The 26,974-nt window shown below is 51.8% G+C and overlaps 2 protein-coding genes across 3 annotated transcripts in view; one reads left to right on the top strand and one right to left on the bottom strand.

The window, feature by feature from the left end:
• Positions 1-419: 419 nt before the first annotated feature.
• On the top strand, positions 420-14,628 carry LOC116840149 (uncharacterized). The gene is made up of 7 exons (XM_075059766.1): positions 420-493; positions 4,153-4,221; positions 4,754-4,966; positions 5,588-5,610; positions 7,083-7,198; positions 7,486-7,518; positions 10,482-14,628. Exons 1-7 carry the CDS (start codon positions 428-430, stop codon positions 11,318-11,320), a joined length of 1,359 nt encoding a protein of 452 aa, XP_074915867.1. The 5' UTR covers positions 420-427; the 3' UTR covers positions 11,321-14,628.
• Positions 12,224-26,974, bottom strand: part of LOC116840161 (non-structural maintenance of chromosomes element 3 homolog) — a 16,348-nt gene continuing 1,597 nt past the window's right edge. The window contains exons 3-11 of one of the 2 annotated variants that reach the window (XR_012654695.1): positions 20,935-20,998; positions 19,924-20,003; positions 19,188-19,282; positions 18,649-18,728; positions 18,523-18,565; positions 18,285-18,347; positions 16,030-16,144; positions 12,616-13,029; positions 12,224-12,415 (exon numbers count right to left, since the gene is read on the bottom strand). Coding sequence is in view for 1 of the 2 variants with exons in the window: in XM_032806591.2 (XP_032662482.1) it covers position 13,029; positions 15,545-15,687; positions 16,030-16,144; positions 18,285-18,347; positions 18,523-18,565; positions 18,649-18,728; positions 19,188-19,282; positions 19,924-20,003; positions 20,935-20,998 (684 nt within the window). In the remaining variant the exon portion in view is untranslated. Of the gene's footprint in view, positions 12,416-12,615; positions 13,030-15,544; positions 15,688-16,029; positions 16,145-18,284; positions 18,348-18,522; positions 18,566-18,648; positions 18,729-19,187; positions 19,283-19,923; positions 20,004-20,934; positions 20,999-26,974 lie in introns of those variants that run through there. The other variant, XM_032806591.2, reaches the window with a different exon arrangement.

Genomic DNA, 26,974 nt, shown 5'->3' on the forward strand with positions numbered 1-26,974 from the left:
TCCCCCCATTGCTACCCGACTCCCGGGCTCTGCCCCCGGAGCAGGTCCTGGCGGCAGCGGGAGCTGATCGCGGTGTTAACGCAGCTCCCTCCGGCGGCATCGCTGCACCGGGGCGGGGAGCAGGTTCCCGGGGCAGCGGCACTTTGCTGCCCGCCCGGCCCCAGCAACCCGCTGCCTCCTGTAACCGCTGCTCGGGCTCTGCTCCACGTTCCCCCCGCACCAGCCCCGGGCACCGGCACCGGCACCGGCCCCGGCCCCGCCCCGGGCCGAGACCCCCGCGCTCGCCCGCGGAGCCAGGGCCCGGGCTCCTCTTCGGAGCTGGAGTACCGAGCGTCACGAACGCCCCTCGCGGGGCCCACCCGCCGCCCGGCCAATCCGGAGGCCCCGCCCCCGCCCGCCCGCAGCCCTTTGTCCCGGCCGAGGAGCCATGGCCGGGGCCGGGGCCCAGCGCGGCTGCTGCTCCGCGCCGCGGCAGGTGGGGCGGGCCCGCGAGGCCGCGGGGGGGTCCGTGGGGGGTGCGCGGCGGGAGGGGCCGGGGTCACTGGGGTGAGCGGGCAGCGCGTGTGACATCGGGACGGGGGTGGGGGGTCGTAGGCGCCCGGGCAGGACAAAGCCCCAAATATCGGGACTGTCCCTATAAAACCGGGAGCTCTGGTCTCCCCGCCGGGGGGCTGCGGGGACACCCCTGCTCCGCGCGCCCGCAGCCGGGAACGTGAAGGGGTGTCGGGGGCCCGGGAATGAGCCACAAAATCCCCCCCTGCCGGGATGGAAACCCACCTGCACCGGCACCGGGAGGACCAGGGGGCACCGCCCTGTTGCCTGACGGACACTTGACAAAATCACCTGCTCGGTGACGGACCTGGGGGGTTGTGTCCTTCGGGTCATTCAGCGTTTCTTGAAAAGTGACCACGGACCTCAACATTTGTACCCCGGATCCTTGTTCCCTGTCCGGCCGCGTTGCTGGCCCCTGGTGAACGCTGCACGCTGATCAGGTCACCCAATCTCCAAAACGGTGTTTGGGAATTGGGAAAAGGTGCCGAGAAAGGCGACGCCAAGGAGAAGGGACATGGAACAGCTTCCCGTGGAGGAGAGATTGAAATGACCCTGGGACGTTCAGCTTTGGAAAGAGACCACTGGAGGGGGGCGGGTAGGGTGGAGGTCTATCAAATCATGGATGGTTTGGAGAAAGTGATGAGGGAAGTGCTATTTACCTCTTCAGGTAACACAAGAACTAGGAGTCACCCGATGAAATTAACAGGCAGCAGGGTTAAAAGGAACAGGAGGAAGTACTTCTTCACACAAGGCACAATCAGCCTGTGGAGCTGGTTGCCATGGGATGTTGCGAAGGCCAAAAGTACAACTGAAATTAGATAAATTCAGGGAGGACAGGCTGGTGAATGGCTGTTAGCCAAGATAGTCAGGGACATACTCCCCCTTTTTGCCTCCCCCAAAGTGCCAGATGTCCGTAAACTCTGCCAGAAGCTGGGACTGAATAACAGGGAGCAGATCTCATGCTAATCACTCTGTTCTGTTTATTCCCTCCAAAGCATCTGACACCGGCCACTGGGCTAGGTGGACCATTGGTGTGACCCAGTATGGCCCTTCTAATGCTGTTATGTGGGTGGAATGGCTGGAGCTGGGGATCATGGGGCTGCTTGAGTTTGGGGGGCTGTTTGGAGTTGGGCTCCAGGATGTGGCTGTGGGAGAGTCAGAGCCAGACTTTGGCATGTGTTGATGTGAGGGGTCTATAGATGTGGGGGAGGTTTAAAGCTGGGCCTTGGGGTGTGCCAGTGTGTGTGCAAAGGTCAGAGCTGGGGTATTGGGCATGTGTGGTTTGGGGGGATATTTGGTTTGAGGGGTCAATGTTCAGATCTGGCACTTTGCATGCATTGTGGTTGGAACTGAGGAAGTTGGTGAGGAAAATAGAAAGGAGCATAAACTCTGGCTAATGAAGTGTAAAAATATAGCTAGGAAAGCCAAAAAAGAATTTGAAGAACAACTAGCCAAAGACTCAAAAAGTAATAGCAATTTTAAAAAATATACATATGCGAAGCAGGAAGCCTGCTAAACAACCAGTGGGGCCACTGGACTATCGAGATGCTAAAGGAGCACTCAAACACGACGAGGCCATTGCGGAGAAACTAAATGAATTCTTTGCATCGGTCTTTACAGCTGTGGATGTGAAGGAGATTCCCAAACCTGTTATTAGAGGAGGTTTTGGAACAAATTGATAAACTAAACAGTAATAAATCACCAGGACCAGATGGTATTTACCCAGGAGTTCTGAAGGAACTACTAACTGTAGTCTGTACCCTATCATTTAACTCAGCTTTCAAACAAATGACTGGAGGATAGTTAATGTGACGCCAAATTTTAAAAAGGGCTCCAAGGTGATCCCAGCAATTACAAGCTGGTAAGCCTGACTTCAGTAATGGGCAAATTGGTTGAAATTATAATAAAGAACAGAATTGTTAGACACACAGATGAACAGAATTTGTTGAGGAAAAGTCAACCTCTTTTTGTAAAGGGAAATTGTGCCTCACCAATCTACTAGAATTCTTTGAGGGGGTCAACAAGCATGTGGACAAGGATGACCCAGTGGATATAGTGCACTTAGATTTTCAGAAAGCCTTTGACAAGGTCCCTCACCAAAGGCTTTTAAGCAAAGTAAGCTGTCCTGGGACAAGAGGGAAAGTCCTCTTATGGATTAGTAACTGGTTAAAAGACGGGAAACAAAGAGTAGGAATAAATGGTCAGTTTTCAGAATGGAGAGAGGTAAATAATGGTGTCTCCTAGGGGTCTGTAATTGGACCAGATCTATTCAACATATTCATAAATGATCTGGAAAAAGGGGTAAACAGTGAGGTGGCAAAATTTGCAGATGATACAAAACTATTCAAGTCCCAGGCCGACTGCGAAGAGCTACAAAAGGATCTCACAAAACTGGATGACTGAACGACAAAATAGCAGATGAAATTTAGTGTTGATAAGTGCAAAGTAAATGCACATTGGAAAACATAATCCCAACTATATATATAAAATAATGGAGGATAATGATGTAGATAGTTTTCTGAGCAGCAGTTAAAAAAAGTGCACAGAATGTTGGGAATCATTAAGACAGGGATAGATAATAAGACAGAAAATATCATATTGCCTCTCTAGAAATCCATGGTATGGCCACATCTTGAATACTGCATGCAGATGTGGTTGGCCCATCTCAAAAAAGATATGTTGGAAAAGGTTCAGAAAAGAGCAACAACAATGATTAGGGATATGGAAAGGCTTTCGCGTGAAGAGAGATTAATAAGACTGGGACTTTTCATCTTGGAAAAGAGATGACTAACAGAGTATATGACAGAGGTCTATAAACTCATGACTGGTGTGCAGAAAGTAAATAAGGAAGTGTTATTTACTCCTTCTCATAACACAACAACTAGGGGTCACCAAATGAAATCAATAGATGGCAGGTTGTTGTTTTTTTCACATAACACACAGTCAGCCTGTGGAACTCCTTGCCAAAGGATGTTGTGAAGGCCAAGATTATAACAGGGTTCAAAAAAGAACTAGATACATTCATGGAGGTTAGGTCTATCAATGGCTATTAGCCAGGATGGGGAGGGATGGTGTCCCTAGCCTCTGTTTGCCAGAAGCTGGGAATGGGCGACGGGATGATTATTTGGGAATTGGTCCTGCTTTGAGCAGGGGATTGGACTAGATACCTCCTGGGGTCCCTTCCAACCCTAATATTTTATGATTCTATGATAAATTGATGATTAGCTGTTCTGTTGATTCCCTCTGGGACACCTGGCATTGGCCACAGTTGGAAGACAGGATACTGGGCTAGATGGGCCCTTGGTCTGACCTAGTATGGGCGTTCTTATGGTTGTTTGGGATGTGGATGGGGCTGGGGAATGTTGGGCTGAGGTCTGGGCTGCAGCCCTGTCATTTCACCAAGGTATCCTGTGTCTTCCTTGGAAAACCTAGTCCTGCTTTCACTGCCTCTGTGAGATTTTCCTCACTGAGGCTGAACTGTATCTGGAAGAAAGTCAGTTCCGGTGGCTCTGCACAGGCATGTGCAGGACAGGATTGGGCCCTGAAATCTGGAAGCTGTGAGGCTCTTTCGAGTAACATCCCTCCCCCCTCTTCTTCCAGGAGGTACCGGGAGAGCATCTAGCCTGTCATCGAAAAACCGAGGAGGAGCGGCAAAGTGCAGAGCTGCTGGTAGGTGCCCAGAGCCCCCTGCTCCTCAGGTTTGCCTGGGATCAGAGTGCCCTGAGAGTGACACCAAACGCAGGGCCCGTGCTGCCTGCCTCAGCCAGGAAAGCATCCCCACTGGAGCCCAGGGAGAGGGCAGGGTCAGACATGGGAGCAACATGATGTGTTTAGGGTCCAAGAGGCTGCTGCGCAGGAGAGAGTCAGTCTGTGGCCTGGAGAGGCCCTGCCCAAGGGCTACTCAGATATTATAGTGACCAGGTTCCTTTCTAGCGCCTAAGGGAGATGGGGGGAAGGAGAGAAAATGTGGGTGGGCAGACGAAGAGTTTGGTTCAGTGCAATTTGATGAGGTTTGGGGAGAAAAGTCCCCCCTGTTAGCCATGTGCAACTCATCCCACCCTCCTTCCTCCACCATTCCTGGCCTAACTGAGCTCCCATCATCCGCCGCATCAGCCCTGTGTTCTGGTCAATAACTCCCCCATCTGCTGGGGGCATAGGCTTGATTCTCCCGTTACTGAGCTGCCCTCTCCCTGGGTTGCAGAAACAGACTGAAGCCGAGAGGCAGAAGATCGTTGCGGAGTGGAAGGAGCTGCGAGGGTTCCTGGAGGAGCAGGAGCAGCTCCTGCTGTCCCAGCTGGAGGAGCTAGCCAGAGCCATTGTCAGGAGAAGGGACGAGGGCGTCTCCAGACCGTCCGGGGAGATTTCCCTACTCGGAGAGGAGGGGCAGCAGCAGTCGAGGAGCCAATCCCCGCAGGTCAGACTGGCTTATGGCAGGGCTAATATGCTGCTTCTCAGCCCGAGCCCCCAACGCTCCTCACAAGGTGGGGTCAGGGACATTATCCCTATTGTGCAAAGGGGAAAGTGAGGCACAGGACGGAGCAGAGTCCTGCCCACAGTCGCACAGTCAGTCTGGCAGAGCCAGGGCTGGGACCTGGGGGTCCTGGGTGCTGTAACCCCAAGACCGTCTCTCCTGCCCTGTAAATGTCTCTCTGCACTTTGAGGGTGAAATTCCCAGCCCACCCTCCCCCGCCAGGCCCAAGGTCCCATGTCGTCCCAGGCTAGTGGGATCAGTGGTGTGAGGGGGCTTAGGGGGCTCTCAGCACTAGGGGGAATGTTCTCTTCCTGTAAAGTGCCTGAGAAGAGACTTTCCCCGATGGCGACCTCCTAGCAGGGACCCCTGGGCTTGCTGAGGGCAGATGTCCCAGCTGGGCATAGCAGTGGGGGAGGGAAATGGCAGCTGTTCTGTGAACGTGAACCCAAGTGTCTGAAATTCCCCAAATACCTGCGGCTCCAGTGGTGACTCCCCTGCAGAGCAGGAGGCCACCCCAGCCTGGGACAGGCCCACTGACTGCCTCTTCTTTCTCCCCCTGTGCAGGGTGCTGGATGCACTGAGAGCAGGTACGTCCTGGGCTCCATTTCAGCCTTCGCATGGAAAGCAATAGTTTAGAATTGGAATTCCACTGACTGTGGCGCTTCCCGCGCTGTGACACACTGGCTGAATGCCTGAGATCACGTCTTTCCTTAGTGGCTGCCTCAGGAAGGAGAGAGCCTCTTACTGCCTGACCACTGATGGGGGCTGTCAAACATAGGGCCTGTGGGCCAGACCCAGCCTGGCTGATGGGTTTACGTGGCCACATCACGTGTTCACAGTGTGCAGAATCTCAGTTTTTGTCTTTTAAAAATAGGTTTCTAGCCTTCACGCTTGCAAAGAAACCCTTCTGAAATGCAAAGGGAGGTGATGGTGCCTTCCTGAGGGCCTGTCTACAGCGTTTCAGTGTAGACGCTCCCTATGGCGACGGGAGGGGTTGTCCCATTGGCTTAGGTGATCCGCCTCCCCACAGGCAGGAGCTAGGTCGATGGTAGACCCTTGTTTGGCCCAGCACAGTCTGCTGGGGCACTCAAGTGGCTTATCTACGCTGCTCAGAGGTGTGGATTTTTTGCACCCCTGAGCAATGTAGTTAAGACAACCTAATATCCTAGTGCAGACCAGGCCTGAGTCTGTGAAACAGCCTGAAACTCGGCACAGAGATGTGTGAACTCCCCTGGGAATCTCATTGGTGTGTCAGCTGAAATGATGTCACTTGAATGTCCATTGCTGGTCTCTGTAGCAGGTGGGATGGGGAGGGGACAGGAGTGAAGCCCTTGAGAGGTAGGAATAGGGAGTTGCTGTAGGGAGGGAAGAACAGAGAAGAGACACACAGTCAAGGATGAGGGGGGTGCGGGGGAAGGCAGGGAAACAGGGTAGAAATAGCACAAGTGGCTGTTTTCCCTTTTGAGTGAAAAAAGTTGTGACAATGAAGTACTTTATAACTAACAGTAATTAAAAGCTTTCTATAGAAAGGGCAGATTCCCCCCGGCTCTTTGTGCCTGGGTGTCCCTAGTTTATGCCCCAGCTTAAGGACAATGATGATAAGTGGGATACAGACCTCTCCACCAGTGGGGCTGACACCCTGGGGGTCACTGCTTTAGCTGAAGTTCTCCAGGCTTTGGGCATTAAATGGTCCAAGTTCAATCCCTGGGGAAGACCTGAGCTCTGTCTGTCCCCCCTGTGAGCACATGGGACATGCCCACTCTCTGGTCTCTGTCTCCTCCCTTTCCACATATCCCAATGCTGGTGCCAGTTGTTACTGGAATAACGCAGGGTGGAGGGTGGCTCAGCACCCCAGTGTGTCCCAGCGAAAGCACCAGAACCTGTCTCCATTCCGGGCCCCAATGGCTCCCCACATCCCATCTCTCTGGGCCCATGGAGTGCACCGGGCTGTGGGCAGGTGACATCTCAGACGATAAAGCTCAGATGCAGGTTTTCTGGAGTTTGGGGGTTTCTGGGATTGGGAATCGGACCCATGTCTCACCCTTCCTGCTTTCCCCAGCAGGGAGGATGGACCGTTTCAGAAGCCAGAGCCGGGGTTTGCGGAGCTGGAGAAGAGACTCAGCGATTTCTCTCTGAAAAGTGCCATCCTGCAGGAGGTGCTGCTGGGATTCAAAGGTGAATTGGAGTTTGGCAGCAGCTCCCTTCTGGTTAGAGGGACTCTCGCCCTGAGGAGGAGTCAGGGGCTATAGTGTGTCGCTGACCCTGGGCTCCGTCTCAGCCCCAGCTCAGGAAGTTCCCCTTCCCCATGCGAGTAGCCCTGTGGGGCCGGCTCTGCCTGAGTTATCAGCCTCGCTCTGGGTCCCCATCTCATCATGAAAAGCAACTACGTTAGTAAACAATAGGAATATGCCCATGAGTGCGAGGGCCTGAATTCTCACCTCTCCCATCCTCTCCTTCCTCAGAGACTCTGCGGCTGGAGCTGGAGAACCACACAGGTACGTTTCTGTCTCTTCTGGGGGGGTTCAGACCGAGAACCATGTTAGCGGCCGGCGATTGCTGCCTGCAGCCCAAGATAAACCTGAAAGCGGTGGAGCAGTGACTGCCTAGGTCACTCCTGCGGTGAGGTCTGGGGGGGTCAGAGTGAATCCTGAGCTGAGGGGTGCATTTCCCTTTGAGAAAGGAACAAGAACCTGAGTGGTGTGAAATGGTGAGACGAGGCTGAAACACCCACACCCGGTGCAGTCTGCAGTTGTAATGAGCGGCTGAAAAGCCACAGGGCAGCAGCAGAGTTTCAGGAGTGAGGGGTTGGACCCCTTGTCTAGACTGTTCCTGAATGCGAAATGGGGCTGCTATAGTGTGTACAGACTGGCTGTGACGGGAGGAGGGCACTGAGCTGTGTGGGGCTCGCTCTGAAGGAGGAGGGGACGTCGCTAGTGGAGATCAGTGTTTCTCTCACTTCACACGGGGGGAGCCTTTAGTTGACGTAAAGAATGTTTGCAACTTTCTTACATTTACTCTAAAAGCAAGACCAGACCAATGGAAGGGTGTTAAGCCTTCACAGTGTGTGTTTCAAGAGGCTGACAGAGAATTCCTGGCCTTGAGGGATAAAAGTGTGCAGGGCCTGGGGCAATGAGGTTTTCCTTATTTAGGTCCTAATAAAGCTTCCAGTATTTCCTGCCCTCCACGACTGCCTCTCCTGAGCCCCCTGGACACCATGACTAAGGCTTCAATTTAGTCACAGGGTATTTTTAGTCAAAGTCATGGACAGGTCACGGGCCATAAACAAAAATTCATGGCCTGTGACTTAAACGCCCGATTAAATCTTAGCTGGGACCCCCCGGGGAGCCAGCAGCTGGGCACCACTGAGCAGTGGCTGCTCTGTCTGCTCCCGGGGCCACTGCTCCGGTGGCCCCCAGACAAGTGCTCAGGCAAGTCCCAGGGCCAGCCACACTGGTTGCTGCCTGGGTAGTCCCTGGGGCCAGCTGCTGGGGCCCAACGAGCAGCAACTGGCTCCAGGGCCGCTCCAGCACTAGCCGTAAGCAGACTGTGTGTACAGACGCTACTGTCCATAACATTCAGAGCATTACGGGCTTTCATAAAATACTTCACTTGACATATATTTATAGACAACATTGTATACAGCCTGCCTCAGAATGGTAATGAGGTGGATGAACTGGAACGGTGGAACCAGCGTCAACAGAGAGCAGTTAAACAATCTCAGATTCATGGATGATATTGTGCTGATTGCCAAAAACATTATCAAACTACAGAAAATGCTGTGAGAACTCAACACAAAAAGCAGACAAGTGGGACTGAAAATGAACCGTTCCAAAATTAATTTTATGCGGTTTGAGGCCTTGGCCAAAGCCCAAATAATAGTCAAGGGGGAACAAATAGAAGTTGTTGAGCAATACATCTGTTTGGGCCAAAAAATCAACACACACCAAGGTCAGGAAGGCGAACTATTGCAAAGAAAGAAGCTGGCTGGCATGCGTTCAGTTCTACCAGGGTGTCCTCCAAGGAAAAAATCAGCAAGGCAACCCACGCCAACCTCTGCCGGCAATGTTATACAGCAGCGAAACATGGGCGCTTACGAAGATAGAGGAGCAACAGCTTGTCTGTCATGGAGAGGGCGGCGGAAAGAAGAATTCTGGGGATTTCAATCAGCGACCGAGACCCAATGACATGATCAGACAGGAGAGTTGAGTGCAGGACATCGTTGTTGAAAGCAGCTACAGTAAAATGCGATGGGCCGGGCATATAGCTAGGTTCACTGACAATCAATGGCTGCAGCTGTCGCTGAGTGATATCCATGGGAACTGAAACAACTACTCGGCTGACCTCCAAAGAGATGGGAAGATTTTATCTTGCAAAGGCATGGCTGCGCCTGGAGAAGGAAGGCCAGGATAAGAGAAAAATGGAAGACTTACTGTGATCGGAGCAATCTCTATGAGGGCTGAAGTCACCGATCGATCAGCTGTAGTCAGTTCCAGCTACCCCAGGTTTTCACGCCAAAAAGATCCACTTTGCATGAGCTCAAAGGGCGCTTCTGCCCCTTAGTCCCCCAGGTAATGGATGCCAGAATGGCTGTCTGCGTTTGGATATATGACCCACAGTCTGTCTCTGTGCCAAGAGCCAAGAAGGCTTCCTTGGTGTGCAGGCTCCATTCCCTGTTATGAGTGCTAAATGGGCTCTCCTCCCACCCCCACCCCACACGTGGTTTAGCTTGAGGGTTTGGTATATGTTATATGTAGATGGCTTTTCTTTGTCCTCCCAGGAACTGCCTGGTTCAATTTCCATTGGAGACACAGGAAAACAGCATTTCTTTTTCTGGGGCAGGCTGGGCGTATGCACTGCTTATAAAACACATTTAGAAACCTTTTCAGCACATGCCTATAATTCCTTGCACATGAGCAGTACGTGTAGCACACAGTACTATTCATGCCAGGCATGTTACCTGTTTGCATAGGATACTTTACATGACGTTTAGTACTAATAATGAGAGCAGTGTCAGCCTGAGGAGAATCGCAGTATGGTGTGTCCTCTGCCAGATGACACTGAGGGCTCCATGGGCTCCACAGGGACGGGGAGATTTGGGGGATCTGGAGCTGCAGGGGATCCCAGCCGGTTAACACAGAATCTCTGCCCAGGTGCCATTGCTTTGGAGACTGCCCTTCATTTACTTTCATTGGTGCCAACTGTCCCCAGCATGTGATGCGTCCTTATGAAGGATGTCAGTTTCCCACTCACCCTCACTGACATCTGGCATAGCTTCCTCCCTGATGCCCCTTCCCCCAGAGTGGAGGCAGACTGATCCTGTCCTCGCCTTCCTCTGGGAAAAGTTTTGGGAGGAGTCAGCTCCTGTTTTTTTCCCATCTCTCCAGCAATTATTTTGGTTTGTTTCCCCCTTTCCCCAGGGCAGGGAATGACTCATGACTGGATTCTCTCTGTCTTGCAGCAGGTGATGGGGCAGTGAGTGAGAACGAGGAGAAGAATCTGCAGCAGGGAGATACTCAGCACATGGAACCACCCCGGATGTTATCCGAAAGATCTGAAAAGACTATTCACTGGAGTCACAAGCAGAGAAAAGGTCATGAGAGTCAGCACTGGTCAGAGAAGCAGCAGGGGAAACAGCCAGAGGATTGTTGGGGAAGTGGCAAGGGTCTCCAGGAAACCACAACCCAGCAGAGAATCCCCCCAGGAGAGAGAAAAAACACCTGCAGTGAGTGTGGGAAAACCTTCAGTAGCTGCTCAGCTCTTATTACACATCAGAGAATCCACATTGGCAAGACACCCTATAGATGCTGCGAGTGCGGGAAAAGCTTCAATCGGAACTCGCACCTTAGTAGACATCGGAGGCTCCACGCAGGACTGAGACCCTTTAAATGCTCCGAGTGCGGGAAAAGTTTCAGTGTGAGCTCAAACCTCATTGCACATCAGACAATCCACACAGGAAACAGGCCCTTTACGTGCTCTGAGTGCGGGAAAAGCTTCAATCGGAACTCAAACCTCATTACACATTTTAGAATCCACACAGGAAGTAGACCGTTCACATGTGCTGACTGTGGGAAAAGCTTCACTGACAGCTCAAACCTTACCCAGCATCAGAGAACCCACGTGGGGGAGAGACCCTATAGATGCTCAGAGTGCGGGAAAAGCTTCACTCGGAGCTCAGACCTTATCAGACATGAGACAATCCACACAGGAGACAGACCTTTTAAATGCTCCAAGTGCGGGAAAAGTTTCAATCAGAACTCTCACCTTATTACCCATCAAAGAATCCACAAGGGAGAGTAACCCTGTAAATAGCTTGACTAGAGCTGGCCAGAGTTTGGGTTTTGTTTTGTTTTTTTATAATACATTTGCTATTTCCCACATAGTGACTTTCAAAGCTGTTTGCACTATTTGCTTCACTCTGGTCCCTCCGCTCCAACTGAGTTGCCTGCTTTTGCCGCTCACCCTTCTTTGGGGTGAAGCCCATCGTCCGTTCTCTCAATTCCTTGATATCCTGTAAGGGCTTGGCTACATTGGCACTTCACAGCACTGCAACTTTCACGCTATGGGGTGTGAAAAAACACCCCCCTGAGCGCTGCAAGATACAGTGCTGTAAAGAGTCAGTGTAATCAGGGCGGCAGTGCTGGGAGCATGGCTCCCAGCGCTGCACGCTACACCCGAAAAGGATGTGGTTTACATGCAGTGCTAGGAGAGCTCTCTCCCAGCGCTGCCGCTCTGACTACACTCACACTTCAAAGTGCTGTCGCGCCAGTGCTTTGAAATTTCTAGTGTAGCCAAGCCCTAAGTCATGGGAGCGTGTGCCCCTCCTGACAGGAATGTCTGTCAGTCCCAGACAGGGAGATAGGGGTGACCTCAGCTAGCTACACTGAGGTAAAATCTACCTGGACCTTGTCTCCACTCGGGTTTTCCATGGAGTTCGCAAGCTTGAGTTAGCGATCTTGATTTAAATGCTAAGCTATTTTTGCTGTAAAGACATAGCCCTGGGAAAGTGGTTGGGGTTAGCTAGCACTTTTCTGCTTAAGCTGACCAAACCTGCACCACTCTTCCTAGTTCAAACAACCCTAAGGATCGCATTTATATTTACTCCTGCAGGAATTCTGTGCTGAAAAAATAAAAATTCCGCACACAATATTTTAAAATTCTGCCAATGTTATTTGTCAAAATAACACTACATAATCATGCCCGTTTCAGTTATTTTGGTAATTTATTTCAAAATACTTGTCAATAAGTATGACTGTAACAATACCGACACACACAAAATTTCCCCCAGGAGCAGAGAGTTAAAGAAACCCCTTTAACAGCCCAGTTCCTGTTTCTCTGCCCCCGCACCGCCCCCCCCAGCTCAGATCCCAGCCATGTGCCCAGACACCAGCTCCCCTCCCTTCCCAGGCCAACTGTGACCCACCCCCAGGCCAGACACCAGCTCCCCTCCCCCCCCCTCACCCAGCCCAGACCCCCAAGAAAACACCCACAGTCCTTAATCTTCTCCTACCCCTCTCAAAACCCCCACCCCACAGACCCTGTCAACCTCTGTTTTTTGAGATTCCCCCTCCCATGGCCAAGAGCCAATTCCCCACCCCACTGAAGGAAGCCCAACTGTGACCCACCCCCAGGCCCCTCCCAAGACCAGCTGTGCCCCCCTAGACCGGACAGCAACCCCCCTCTTGTGGAGCCCAGCCGTGGCCCCCCAGCCCAGACACCCATCCCCCTACCACCCAGAGCCCAGCAGTGGCCCTCCCAGCCCAGACACCAGCCCCCTACTGGCCAGGGATCCAGAGGGAGAAACAGCCTGTTGCTGGGTCCCAGGCTTGTGCAGAGTTTCCTGCATGCCGCCGCCTTCTTCCCTCGGGGCATGCAGGGAACTGCAATTGCCAGAAACACTCTGCTCTCTCCCCTGGTCATCCTCACCGCTGCAGTGTCTTCTGTGTGCAAACAGGGCTCAGCTGGGTCCAGCGGCTCCTGCTGGCGGCCAGCAGGATTGCAGTCCATTTCTGTGAGGGAAAGAAAATTATGCGAAAAAACTATTAATTTCTGCAAAATTCTGCATTGCGTAGTGGCACAGAATTCCCCCAGGAGTATTATTGTTCCCCCACTAGCAGAGTGATTCTCAGAGTAACTGAGTTCACCCTTTGTAGACAGTTTGTCTCACTCCTTGTTATTCTCACTTTCTCCAGGTGGTGCTCAAAAGTTGTTATTTTTGTACCTTGGAGTGAATTCTTCCCTGCCCCATCACCACTAGGGCTTTAGAATTTATCCCTCCACCTCTCAAAGTGTCATGTGACACACTGTTCTCAGCTCTGTTTCAAAATCAGAGACTTGTTAGCACTGGAAAGTGTCACAGACCTAGAGGGGAAATTTGAATGGATTCCAAAGCCAGTGTGATCATTCTGATCTTAAATCCCAGTTTCCATTGATTGAAAAAGTGACTTTGGGGCTTTTTCCTGCTGAGCAGATGGAAAGGCTGCTGTTTTCCCCCATTTCAATGATGCTAAAACTTTTGAAAAATAATAGTGAGGTGGTGTTGAGTGAAGCACATTTGAATGGATCATAGGAGAACGCAGTGGGAGAATTTGTCCTCCTGACTTTTGAATCATTAAATATAACCTCCTCTGGAATTTCCTAGTGTATTACATGGTAATTGTCAAATTTCTCTGCATTATGGATTTTTCTCTCTTTCCTGAATGCCATTTGGTCACGTAACTGGATATTTTGTTGGACAGAATGTGGATCAGATTCATTAGGGACTTTGAAACAGATTACCATTTACTAAAATAGTCTTGTGATTTTTTCACATCTCTCCATGGTAAAAGAGGAAGTTATTTCAGTCACTGGGAGAGAATACTCCAGTTTATTGGGCATGCTACCAAGGAACTAGTCAAGTATTTTAAATCTCCATACTGAAATGGTGGACAATAGTACCCCACAAATGGTGCAGCTAGCTGAAGTAATTGGATATGATCACACTGTTGTTCAGTTGGTTGAGTCAATATCGTGTCAGATTGGGAGAGAATTTCACAGGAAGTGACTTGGAACTAGGCAAAATATTTGGTTCCCAAAACAGTTGTGGCCCAGGCAGGTCCAGATTAAAGAATTTTGGGGGCCCCTCCCCACCTTCCTTAAACTAGATAGAGCATGTGATACACCATATGTAAATATGAGAACTTCTTCATTTATGATGATCATTAGTTAGAGCTTTCTCAGCAGAAAATACAGACGCACCACTGCAAATGAAATGTCTTATGCTAACTTATACAGTAGCATTGTGTATTTTGAGTATTAGAAAGAACAAACAATTTGAATACAAGAATAAAAATTAGCTCCACTGAGTGTAAAAAAGCATTACACCATGTGCTGTGCTGCCTGTTTCATGTACTGGAAGAAAACATGTATGTTTAATATATTTTATCGTGTTTTGTTTAGGGTTTTTTGTTAACCACAATTCTGTTTTTACCTAGTCGTTTGTTCACTTAGTTACTTTTTTTAACAAACCTAATGTTCTTTTTTTATAGAATGCTTCAGAACACAGCCTGCCCCTGGGGTATTAAACTAAATTGGTTTGTTCAATTCTCAAAGAAATTGTTACATCCAAACAATTTTTCAATCATTTTTATGGCCTGGGTGGAGAAGGCATTGCTGCTGGGCCCGATCCTTCTGACTTTACTCTTTGAAATCAGTGTGTGCAAGGACTATGTGAACCACACCAACTCTTATTTTGCAAGAGATTTAACAGGGTTTTGTTTGTTGCTTTAAGTGTAATCAGTTAGGTGGGCATTGTGCCAAGGTGTGTGTGTGTGTGTCCGTCCGTCCGTCCGTCCCTCCCTCCCCACAGAGATCTGAGAATCCAGGATAGAGCACCACTCAGTAGTTTAGGGACAGCCAAATATGGGGTTGCATCCCTGACCATCTTGGCTAATAGCCACTGTTGGACTGATCCTCCATGAACTTACCTAGTTCTTTTTTTAATGCACTTAGGGCTAGTCTACACTACCACACTACATCGGTGAGCTGCATTGCTGCAGCGTGTCTGGTGAAGACATACTATGTAGACAAGAGAGCACTCTCCCATCAGCATAAGTACCCCACCACAACGAGAGGCAGAAACTGTATCATAGGAGAGTATCTCCCACCAACACAAGGATCAGAGGTCATGCCAGTGCCCAGCTCTGAGCCAGCCCCTGTGTGCAGAGGAAACCCACTCCATTGCAACTCAGGAGGGAGGGGTTCACACAAGCTGCCTATGCCCCCCTCCAGAAAGGTGAGGAGGGGCCTCTGCAGCTCAACTAATCAATATATAACAATCAAATTGCATTGTACAACCCATTTGTCCATGGGCCATGTCTCAGGAGGGCAGAGATCAGGAGGGCAGAGGCAGCTGCCACAGTGAACCCTTGGGTGCTGGATCAGGCTCCGCCTGGACAGAGGCCACAGCTCCCCTACTTTGCAGGTCTGCTGGTTCACAAGGCATCATGGGGCAGACCACCTGGGGGTGAAGTGGATAAGGCTCACCAGGTCCTCCTCCGTGCCCCCTGGCTGGCCCCACCAGTGTCTCCAGGGGTGTTAACGTCTTGGAACAGGCCCCCCACAGCTGCCTCCTCAGCTGCCGCCTCAGTGTACTGGGTGCTCCAGGCCCTGGGGTCCTTGTTTTGGATCTGATGAAGAAAGGCAGGAAGAGGGGATTGAGACAGCTGGGCTGTGATCTCCCCCAGGGCTTGCCTGGGCAGCAGCAGCCCTTAAGGGACACGGGTCTACTCCCCCTGTGGAGTAGATACCCTGGGATACCCACAAACCTCAGTCCCCTTGGTTGCCCAGGGACTGTCCCCCCATTTCCCCAAGACCTGCCCTGTAGGGTTTTAGTCTTCATTTCCCCACAGCCCCCTCTCAGTGACTCCCATCTCCAGGCACCCAAGCTTAGGCCCCCTTGGGGGCTCAGGCTCTGCTCCCCCTAAATCAGAGCCCTCTCCTCCCTTGAGTCCCCCCCAGCAGGCAAGTACCTTGGCAACGAAGCGCAGGATCTGCATCTTGGAGGTCTCCTTGACAGCCCGTGCCCCCCACTGGAACTCAAACTCGGGTGGATCTGTGTGGGGTATGCGGTTGTATTCCAGGTACCTGAGGGGGCAAGAGCACAGCAATCAGCAACCACGCCCACTTCTCCAACCCGTCAAATCTCTGCCCCCCTTCCACTGTCACTGAGGCCACATCAATCCCTGCCCCCCGAGCCCCACTTCCTCCCAAAGAGCAGCCAGATGACCCCAGTAACCTGCTCCCAGCAGGGCCGAGTAGGTAGAGCAGTGGGCTCAGGACATCTGAGTTCTAGCTCGCCCTGTTACTCCTGTCCTCACAGCCCACTGGAGTGTAGACTCCATGCCCCTCCCCTTGGTGCTCTCCATTCTCCAGAGCCCCTGGGGCCATCCCTCCTTCCTGTTGCCAGAGAGAAAATGGGTTGCTAGATCTCCCCAGGCCACAGAGAAGGGCAAAGGGCCAGCCCAGGCTGTGTGCATGTCCGATGCCCTCCGGCACAGGGAACTGGCCTCCAGGCTGACTGCGTGAAGGGGCAACGAGATAATCTGCGGCATGGTATAAACAGCAAGGCTGTGGGCTCTGCCATGGCTGCTCTGAACACGCCGGCCACATGGGATTTGAACCGCCTGCCCCCAGGCTCGCAGAGAGAGCAGCCACCCAACCTGCTGGGCCATTGCAGCACCTCGGACACTAATGTGTAAGGAGGGTGAGTGACAGAATGACTCCTAGGTTCTGTGCCTGGCTCTGGGAGGGGAGTGGTGCCTACTGGTTAGAGCAGGGGGCTGGGAGCTAGCTCTTCACCTCCCTATCCTACTAGACGCTGTGACATTCTATACATACGTATTCCTCATTTCAAGATACAACTGTGATATTGCATATCAAACAGGCCATGTGACGTATCGGGGAAAGGTTATGATCAACTGAATGTCACTGTTCTAGCTAAATATTGTGATGGGGCAAGGCCAGATGGCTATAGAAAAGTGGCACTAGATCGATATATTAGCCCCAGGTTAAACAAATCCCTGGTACTAGGATAAGTAAATGGCAGCTGCTCCAGGTCAATTAAGACACCTGGGGCCAATTAAGAACTTTCCAGAAGGCAGGAGGATGCTAAGTTGATTGGGACACCTGGCTGAAACTAGTTGTATGGTTGTCACTAAAATACGCTTTGGGTTTGTGAAGCACCCAGATACTAGCTCTCCAGAGACAATGCAAGGAAAGTAACCAACATCCAGGCAGGTGTCAAGCAACTATTAACTGCTATTGTCCAGCAACCCAGTTACAATTCAGTGACTTACTCACAGGAGACACTGGGGTATTGCTTCACCTTGTGACTCAGCAATGCCCACCAGACATGTCTGGACTTGTGTTCTCCAAGCACATGGACTAAGGGTAGAAAACAGAACACAGGGCCACATGCTGGGTCTTTCTCCTGCTGGCAAGCAACAAAGACATTCAGAAGACTGAAGACTTCAACATAGGGGACTGGCCCAGGTTGAAGGGACAAACGTGTATATTAAGGACTGCAATATCCAGTGGGGTGAGAAAATCTGCTTTATCCAGATGTTGCCCAGTCTAATAGGGTTGAGTGTTTAGACTGGGTGCTTATATTATTTTTTGATAACTATCACTTATAATCACTTACAATCTGTCTTTTGTAGTCAATAAACTTATTTTATTGTTTATCTTTACCAGTGAGTTTGCTTGAAATGTGTGCTAAATCTGCTCAGGTTTGCAAAGGCTGGTGTAGATCCACTTTCCATTGATGAAGTGGTGAACCAATTAATAAATTTGCACTGCTCATCTTGAGCAGCACACGATGGTATATTCCTGAGGTACAAGACTGGGAGTGCAAGGTGGGGGAGAGGAGGAGAGAATTTGGCTCTGGTACTTTTTTCTGTGTGCTTCATGAGTGGCTCTGGGAGCAGTCAGTCAATCTAGCTGGGTGTGGGTATCCACATGTGGTTGTGCTGAGTGATCACAGCACCTGGAGGGGGTTGCTGCTTGTCACCAGCAAAACAGAGACAGCCCAGGATGGAGGGTTAAAGGGGCACAGTGGTCCCACAGTCCAAGGCTGCACCCCAGGGATCCAGTCAGACCTCACCCCCCTCCCAGAGCCAGGCACAGAACCCAGGAGTCCTGGCTCCCAGCCCACCCTGCTCTAACCATTAGACCCCACTCCCCTCCCAGACATAGAATCCAGGCATCCCAACAAGCCCAAACTTACTTTTGGCGGACAAATTCCTCAGTCACCAACTTCTTGACATCCCCAAAGACCTCGTGTCTCACTCTGGAGGGGTTGTGGATAGGAATGTGTTAAAGACCATGGCCTCAGGGCACAGGCCCCTGCTGCTCCACCCCAACTCTGCAAGCCCCTTAATTGATTAGCTAGTGCCCAGAGAGGAAGAAGCCTGCACCTGGCAGGGGACAGCATTAACTCCTGGCACCCCAGACCCCGCACATACCCAGGGTCAACTCGCAGTCTCCTCAACATCTCCCACACAGCAGCTGAAAGGGCAAAGTGAGAATGTCAGTCAGGAGGTGAAGCCTGCAGGGAAAGGGCAAGGCCGCAGGGAAGGGGCGGGGCTTACATTCTTTAGCAGCATTGCCCTTCATGAAGAGGAAGCTGAGGATGACAGTGAGGAGGCCCAGCTTTGCTGTGCAATCATCCCTGCAACACACAAGAGGGGGTGTCACTCACCCAGGGAACTCTGCAGAGGACTGGGGATCTGGACAAGGAAGTAGAAGACTTAATGGCAGAGCAAAGACCCCTCTCAAACCTTCCAGACCTGGAAAAAGAACCCTGGCACCCTGGCTCCCTGCCTCCCCCACTCTAACTACTAGAGCCAAGGACAGCCTATAGACCTCCCAGCAGACCTCAGCCACATGGACACTGCAAGGCAGCCTTGGGGCCACTAAGGGGCAGAGGAACACAATGCCAGGATGGGGACATGCAGGGATCAGCCATGGCAGTTTTATGTGGGGTGGGGTTTGGTAGGTGGGTGGAGCCTAGTGACAAGGATTAACTCTTAAAGGCTTGGAAGCCTCCTGATGGGGGGAAGTGGGTGGGGGTGGAGGAATCTGTCATGCTGCCTCCCACCCCAGCCAACCTGTCCCCTCCCTCCCTTACTGTTTCAGGTTCTCCACTTCCAGGCGTGGCAGGTTGCTGACCAGGATGTAGATATGATGCTTGGGGTCTATCTCCACCAGCTGCAGCCCAAAAACCTGAGGGGGGGGGGGAGGTGAGGTTAATTTCAGAGAGGCATGGGATAGGGAGTGGGGTCCTGTGATCAGAGCAGAGCATGATGGGAGGAGCCCAGACTCCTGAGTTCTATCTCTGACACTGGGAGGCGAGTGGTAAGAGGCAAGGGCTGCAAGAAACCAAGATAATACCGACCAGGAACATCAAGGCTCTATGTCTACACTACAGACATAATGCAGCCACTCTATGCTGGCAAGTAGTGTGTAACCTGTGTAGCCACTCTACGCCGGCTGGAGAACACTCTCCTGCTGACATAAGTGTCCACATCATCACTTTTGCTGGTGAAACTTATGTCGGTCAGAGATGTGTTTTTTCATACCCCTAACCGATAAAAATCACAGCGCAGACAAAGCCCAAGGCAAACACAACAGCTTTAAAAGATTTTTAAAGATCACTCAGCTGAAAGATAGTCCCTTATGCAACATAGTGCCCCTTAGCACCCAGCCCTGATTGGCAGGGGAAAGTGCCCTCTGCCAAGCTTCCTGCAGCACAGTACCCCCTACTGCCCCGCACTGACTGGCAAAAGAGAGTGCTCTCTGCTGAGCCTGCCCCGGGAGTGTGTCCCCAGCCGAGCCTGCCGTTCTACCCCCCACAGCATGGTGACCTGCTGGAGGGTCCTGCCGGCTCGCTTAATGATCTCAGAATAGACGCCTCTGTAGTCTTTGATGACATTTTTCAGGATATCTATAAGGGGGAAGAGAGGGAGACATGTTACAGCTATTCCCATGGCTCCTAACACTCCCTGCTGGCAAGACAGTGCCTCTGCAGTGGTAACCCTCTAACTCAGCAGGGCCAGTAGCAGAATCATAGAATATCAGAGTTGGAAGGGACCTCAGGTGGTCATCTAGTGCAATCCCCTGCTCAAAACAAGACCAATCCCCAACTAAATCATGCCAGCCAGGGCTTTGTCAAGCCTGACCTTAAAAACCTCTAAGGAATGAGATTCCACCACCTCCTTAGGGAATCCATTCCAGTGCTTCACCACCCTCCTAGTGAATAAGTTTTTCCTAATATCCAACCTAAACCTCTCCCACTGCAACTTAAACCAAAAGTAGAATCCACAGGTCTGGAGTTGTAACTTTTTAATGACTGTTTCAGCTACATTCCCCTCCTCATCAGATACTCCTCCCAGGGATCCCACACTCTGCACCATACGGATCTAAGTTGAGTCTCTGAAAGTTTCAAACATTATTGGTGACCATAATAAGTGGACTGGGAAACGAGAACTCCTGGGTTCTGTCCCCGCCTGTGAGGGGAGCGGGGTCCAGTGGTTAGAGCAGGGACCACTGGAAGCCAGGACTCCTGGTTTCCATCCCCAGCTCTGAGAAGGGAGTGGGGTCTAATGGGTTGGAGCAGAGGAGGCTGAGAGTCAGGACTCCTGGGTCCTATCACTAGCAGGAGCGCAGGAAAAGGCTAATCAAAACATGCAGATGCAGCACAGAACCGGGAGGCTAGAGAAAGTCACTGTGGCCGAATCCAGGCTCTGCTGCCTCAGAGATCTGGATTCAGACTGAGTGGGGAACAGAAGTGGCTGCAGGGAGCCCCTCTGCTCATGTGAAGGGGATTGCAGACCCCCCTGCCCCCAAAGCACATGACCATCCAGCAGGCCTCTTACCTGCCCGTTTGATGGGGATTTTCTTCTGATCCTTGACGAGCAGGTACTGCACCAATTCGCTCACCTGCGCATGGAGGGCAAGGTGCATTACCCAAAGGGAGGGGGCTCCCAGGGGAGGAACAGGCCCCCCCGCAGGGTTGCCATGTTGGTTGTCTGCATTCCTGGGGTTTCAGCCCAGGCCGTGACCGTTAATTCGAGATTAATCTGTAATTCCTGGAGATGGCAGAGCCATCTGGGGGGGCTGCCAACCTCCCCACCCCCGCAGCCATCACCCCCCCCACCCCCGTAGCCCCAAAGCTCCTGCCTTGCTTGGAGCTCAGACCCCGATTCGTATTTACCGGCGTGTCTTCTCATGAATCTGTCGGCCTCCGGCGACACTGTTGGTGTGACCTAGACTCCTATCTCTGGTTAACATTTTGATGTCGATCGTGGGGAATGGTTGGTTGCTCCAGTGCTCAGGTGGGTCACATTCTCCTCTGGCCTTCTGTCCCTGGGTTCTGTTCTGTCCATGTGCGTTTCTTATGGACTTTACACATCGTTCCTTTAGTGCGCCCCTGCTTGCGGGATGTTGCGATGCTCGCTGTTAACAGGCTCGCCACCGCCATTTATGCTGTGTTACTTACATCACCCAGCCATCTCCATCACTATCAGTTCTCCTTTGTCTCGCGCCTAACCTCTGTATGCACGATTTGTCTTTGCGGTACGACTTAGGGGGCTTCCCCCGTAGGCTAGCACAAGCTTTTCCGCGTGGTCAGTACACCCTGCCAGCTCACAACGGCCCCATAGCTCCATGGGCACAGCGGCGGGCTGCTACTGGGCATGGATGCTCCTGCTCATCGGTCCCAATTGGCGATGGAACCACACCTTTTCCCCAACAAGTGGCTCGAGGTCAGGGGCTAGCTCAGGGGCGGTCGCAATCATCTCGGTGGTGAAGGTTCGTGATTAGTACGTTTTCTTGTAAGTAAAATCTGTGGTCCCGCCGCTGTTCAGGACCATCCAGGGACAGGGGCCACTTCCTCCCAGGCCCGGTTCCCTTCCCAGTACGCACCCTGTAAGCATGGCTCTTGGGTCTATGATCTGGCCCTCTATCGTGTCAGAGGTTTCAGCGCTGTGCTCAGCAGGACAGGAACATGTTCCGTGGCCTGGGCCAGGGACTCCACAGCAACTTCCTTTGGACAAAGGAGGACAGAAGTGAAATATGCAGGGGCAGGGCCATTGGGTCGATGGGGGGTCGTACAGTTCAGGGGGCTCTAGGAGGCGTCTTGGTGGCCACTAGCCCATGGGCCGGGCAATGGGCAAGGTTGCTGGGCCGTGGGGGAAGGGAAAGGGAGAGAGAACATCACGATTCTCTGGCACAAGCAACCCATAAGGGCCACAGGTGGGCTGCTTCTCAGCAGTCTCCATGGCTACCAGGGGGGCAGGAACGCAGTTGCTGTGTGAGAACGATAGAAAGCCATAGTGTGTCAGTGCCGAAGGTCCTATTGCCAGCCCAGTATTCCTGTCTAGCCGAACACATGGCCAGTAACAAGGGCGCCCAGTAGGGAGTGAACCTATCAGGCTAATGATTCAAGGTGATCTCTCTCCTGCCATCCATTTCCCACCTCTCTGACACCAGAGGCTAGGGAACCCATTCCCTACCCATCCGGCTAATAGCTGACTAATGGACTTAACCTCCAGGAAATGTATCGAGTTTCTTTAACCTTTACAGTCCAGCCTTCACAACCTCCTCAGGCAGGGAGTTCCACAAGTTGATTGTGCGCTGTGTGAATAAAAACTTTTCTTTGTTTGTAATTAAACCTGCTGCCCATTAATTTCATTTGGTGCCCTAGTTTTTATATGATGGGGTTGACGAGCGTTTTACTGATTGTTTCTTATGTTTTCTCTGAATAGTGCTGTTGTGCCTTAGTGTCACCTAGTTCTGTTTCTAAGTATCAGGTGGTGGATAAAGGGTGTGTGGTTGCTACAGAGCAAAAGGGCCAGTGTACCTAGAGCTGACCTCTGTCTCCTAGCAACTGATGGCACTGGGCCCTCCTCATGCAAAGGTGCCAGCGATGAAAGGTGTTGGTGGAACGATCGAGATCAAGGTGACTCCTGGCTGGGAAAGGGCTGAGCTATGAAAGGAGGGGCGGGAGGGGGGGTTAGGCGTTGGACAGCTGGCTGGGGACAAGGAGTGAAGTTGGAAGATGTGGAGAGGTCTGCTACTGCCACCAGAATGGACCCGGCCGATGGGGTTCCGGTTTCACTGTATGACAAGCCTCTGTTTTTAGACCTGTTCCTGTCATCGAATAACCTCTGTGTTCTGGCTGGCTAGAGTCACGTCTGACTGCGAAGTGGGGTGCAAGACGTGTGGTTCCCGGATCCTCTGAGGTGGGCCGGCTGTGGGGAAGCGCACAGGAGGGGCAGAGGATGCTGAATGCTCCACGGAGACACTCAGGAGGTTGAAGACGTGTGAGCTTGCCCTGACAATGTTGCCCAAAGGAGAAGAGAGGCTCCTAACAGTCCTTGATTGGCTTTATGGGAAGAGCAGTTCAGAGATCGCCCGGGGACTCCATGACAGATGGAAGATTAGTGAAGTAACTTTCTTATCTATTTCTCTTCACATCACTCATGATATTTATAATTACTTCGTTCATAATCATCGCTTAGACTCCTCGTCCAAGCGAAATGTCCTAGACCCTTTAATCTCTCTTCATGTGGGAACCGTCCTCAACCCTAACATCATTTAGGTTGCCCTTTCTCTGAAACCTTTCTAGTGCAGTATAAGGTGTTTTTTGAGGTGAGGTAGACCCACATCTGTTACGCAGTATATTCGAAGATGTGAGGCATACCCATGGATTTATATAAGGTTGGCAATGATATTATCTCAGTCTTGTTCTCTATCCCTTTTTAATGATGTCCTAACATCAACGGTTGCTTTTTTGACTGCTCTGCACTCGTCTGCGTGGACGTGCTCAGAGAACTCTCCACGTTGACGGCAAGATCCTTTTTCCTGATCTGTTGTAGCTAAATGCCCCATCATAACTTAATATATAGTTGGGGTTATTTTTCCACAATTCACTTTACATTTATCCCTATTAAATTTAATTTGCCATTTGTTGGCCTGATCAGTTTCTTAGTTTGTGAGATCATTTAAGATTCTTCATAGATGCTTTGGTCCTTAACTATTTTGATCAGTTATATTTATCCTGCAAGACTTTGCCACCTTTGTGCCTCACTGTTTTACCCTCTTCCAGATCATTTAGAATATATTGAATAGATTGGTCCTAGGACTGACCTTGGGGGATCACCACTAGTTACCCCTCTCCATTCTGCGAATTTACCATTTATTCTAACATTGCTTTGTTTCCTTGTCTTTAACCAGTTCTCAATCCATAAAGTCCTGACCTTCCCTTTTATCCATGAAGAGCTTAATTTACATAAGAGCCTTTGATGAGATGGACCTTGTCAAAGGCTTTCATGGAAATCTAAGTACACTATGTCCACTGAATCCCCCTTGGTGTCCACAATGTTTGTTGACCCTTCAGAGAACTGCTAATAGATTAGTAAGACACGATTTACCCTTTACAGAACTATGGTGTACTTTTGTCTTCAATCAATTTATGTTCTTTCTATGGTATTGACAATTTTTATTTTTCTTATTATTGTTTCAACTAATTTGCCCGATACTGGAAATATAAAATAAAAAATAAAATAAATAAAAAAAAAAAAAAAACAAATAAAAAAAACATTAGAATCTTACCTTGGGTCTGTAATTTGCTTTGGGATCACCCTAGAGCCTTTTTAAATATGGCGTTACATTAGCTAACTGCCAGTCACTGGGGTACCAAAGCAATTTAAGGACAGCGTTACATAACCTTAGTATATGTTTCGTCAACTTCACATTTGAGTTCTTTCAGCACTTGGTGAATGCCATCTGGTCTGGTGACCTGTTAACGTTAATTTATCAATAATTCCAAAACCTCCTCTAGTGACACCTCACCATCTGTGACAATGCTCAGATTTGTCACCTACAATAAAGCCGGCTATGTTTGGGAATCTCCTAAACATCCTCAGCAAGTGAAGACTGAAGGCAAAGAATTCATTGTTAGTTGTCCGCAAATGATTTAGTCTTAGTGCTCCTTTGTTATCTCAATCGTCCAGGGCCCACTGGTTGTTTTAGCAGGGTTCGCTTCTGATGGGATTATGAGAGTCTGTTGAGCTTGGGTGGTGGGGGGAGGGATGAGGGAAGGGGGGGTGTCGCCCAGGGCGGGAGGAGCAGATCTGGTATGACTGAGGGGGAAGGCACTCTCTTGTTCTATCAGGACAAGAGCAGTTGGTTGCCCCTTTGCACCGCTGTGGGTCCACTCTCCAGAGGGAGCGGTGGGTCCTACCTGGGGCACGGTGAATGCACAGCAGGATGTAATCTGAGGTGGATGACGTGCAGGGTGGTGCTTGCCCGCGAACCGGAGCGCGTGGCCCAGCCGTCCACCTGCAGGCGCCGCGGCTCTCCGTGTGCTCCAGGCCAAACCGGTTCTGACCTGCAAGAGCGCGGCCACTACCAGCAGCCACATGAGAGCCGGGCCCCCAGCTGGGGCCTGCCTCGCCACCGCAGCCACACCCGCCCCCAGGCGGGGCTGGAGCTCCACCCTCACTGCTCAGTCTAGCCCGCATTCCTACCTTTTCGCCCCCGGTGACCCTCTCCAGTCACAGGCCCTCCAGTGTTCCCCTAATCCACATTACACCCGCTCTCCAATCCACTACCATAGTGGGCTAAGTGACCGCCCCCAGCCCTGCCTCAGCCCCAGAGTCCCTTCACTGTTTATGGTGGAGACAGTTCGGCGAATCGCCGCCAAGTATTTGTTGCCCCAAGGGGCCGTGGGAAAACCTGCTGGGATCCTCGCAGGTAGCAGAGCGGGGAGATGGTCCAGCAGTCTGCGGGGACAGGGCCAGCATCACTCCGGCTTCTCTCCTCCGGCTCGGCCGGTCCTCCTCATCTACTGGGGTAAGGGAGCAGGGAAGGAGAGTCAGGCTCCCTGCCAGTGGCTCATCTGCAGCACCTCAGTGGTTGAGGGAGAGGGACAGTGCATGACCTGCTCTGCCCGCCTCTCACCGGGAAAGGGAAGGGGCAGCAGCGCAGACCTGCCCCTAAAGGAAAGGTACGGGGCACAGCGCATGAACCTCCAGCTCCTCCGCAGTGGAAAGGGATAGGGGACAGCGCAGTACCGCCCTCTCTCCCCCAGGGTTCTCACGCAGCGTCGTCCTGGCCCGCGTCCAGCTCCAGCAGCGCTTGTCGAGCTGACGTGCAGCTGGAAGAGGTGAAGGCTGCTGCAATGCTCTAACATCCGCGTCAGGCTCTCAGCATCTGCTGGGCGGAAGCGATTGGGGGAAGCAGAGCTCCAATCTGCTCAATGACGCCCGTTTTCCAGCCACACGTTCCCCAATGGGCGCAGGAGCCGGTCGCCCAGGTAATACTTGCAACGGCAGCCGGCGTCAGGGTGGGGTCAGATGCACCAATCCCTCCCCAGAACCTCCTCATGGTCTTTTTTTTTTTTTGTCATTGTTATTGTTTATTCTCTGCCCCTCACAGCTTTGCCTGGCCCTGAGCAGGGCAGTTAATCCCAGCCAGCTGGCGGCATGCGTCACTGTGGAGCCCGCGGCCTTGGCCTGACCAGCTGGGGCCTGCAGTGCCTGCGGTGCCTCTCTCCTGGACCACGGCTGGGCACACAGCCTCTGGGCTGGTGGCTGGGGTCAAGGCTGGACTTTGGGGAGGCTCACGGGCCCAAGCCGAGCAGAGCCCCCAAGACAAGTCCAGGCACCTACACCCGCTGGACGCGACAGGCTACAATGAAGAGCCTAGTGCAGGGTGGGGCTGGCGGGGCCCTCTACGGTAGAAGTTGCTCGATCAGGTGTTGGCGAGCTCGTCAAGCCCGGAGAGGAAGAGGGATGGGCCTTTCCAGGCTCTGCGCAAGCCTGGTGCAATGCGACTCCACGTTGCCACGTCCGTCTGCCCTGGATCGCTGGTCGATGTAGCGAGTCGAACTGCTGCTCTACACTGCGGGGG

This window comes from Chelonoidis abingdonii, chromosome 21 (assembly GCF_003597395.2).
Source record: "Chelonoidis abingdonii isolate Lonesome George chromosome 21, CheloAbing_2.0, whole genome shotgun sequence".
Classification (NCBI taxonomy): Eukaryota; Metazoa; Chordata; order Testudines; family Testudinidae; genus Chelonoidis; species Chelonoidis abingdonii.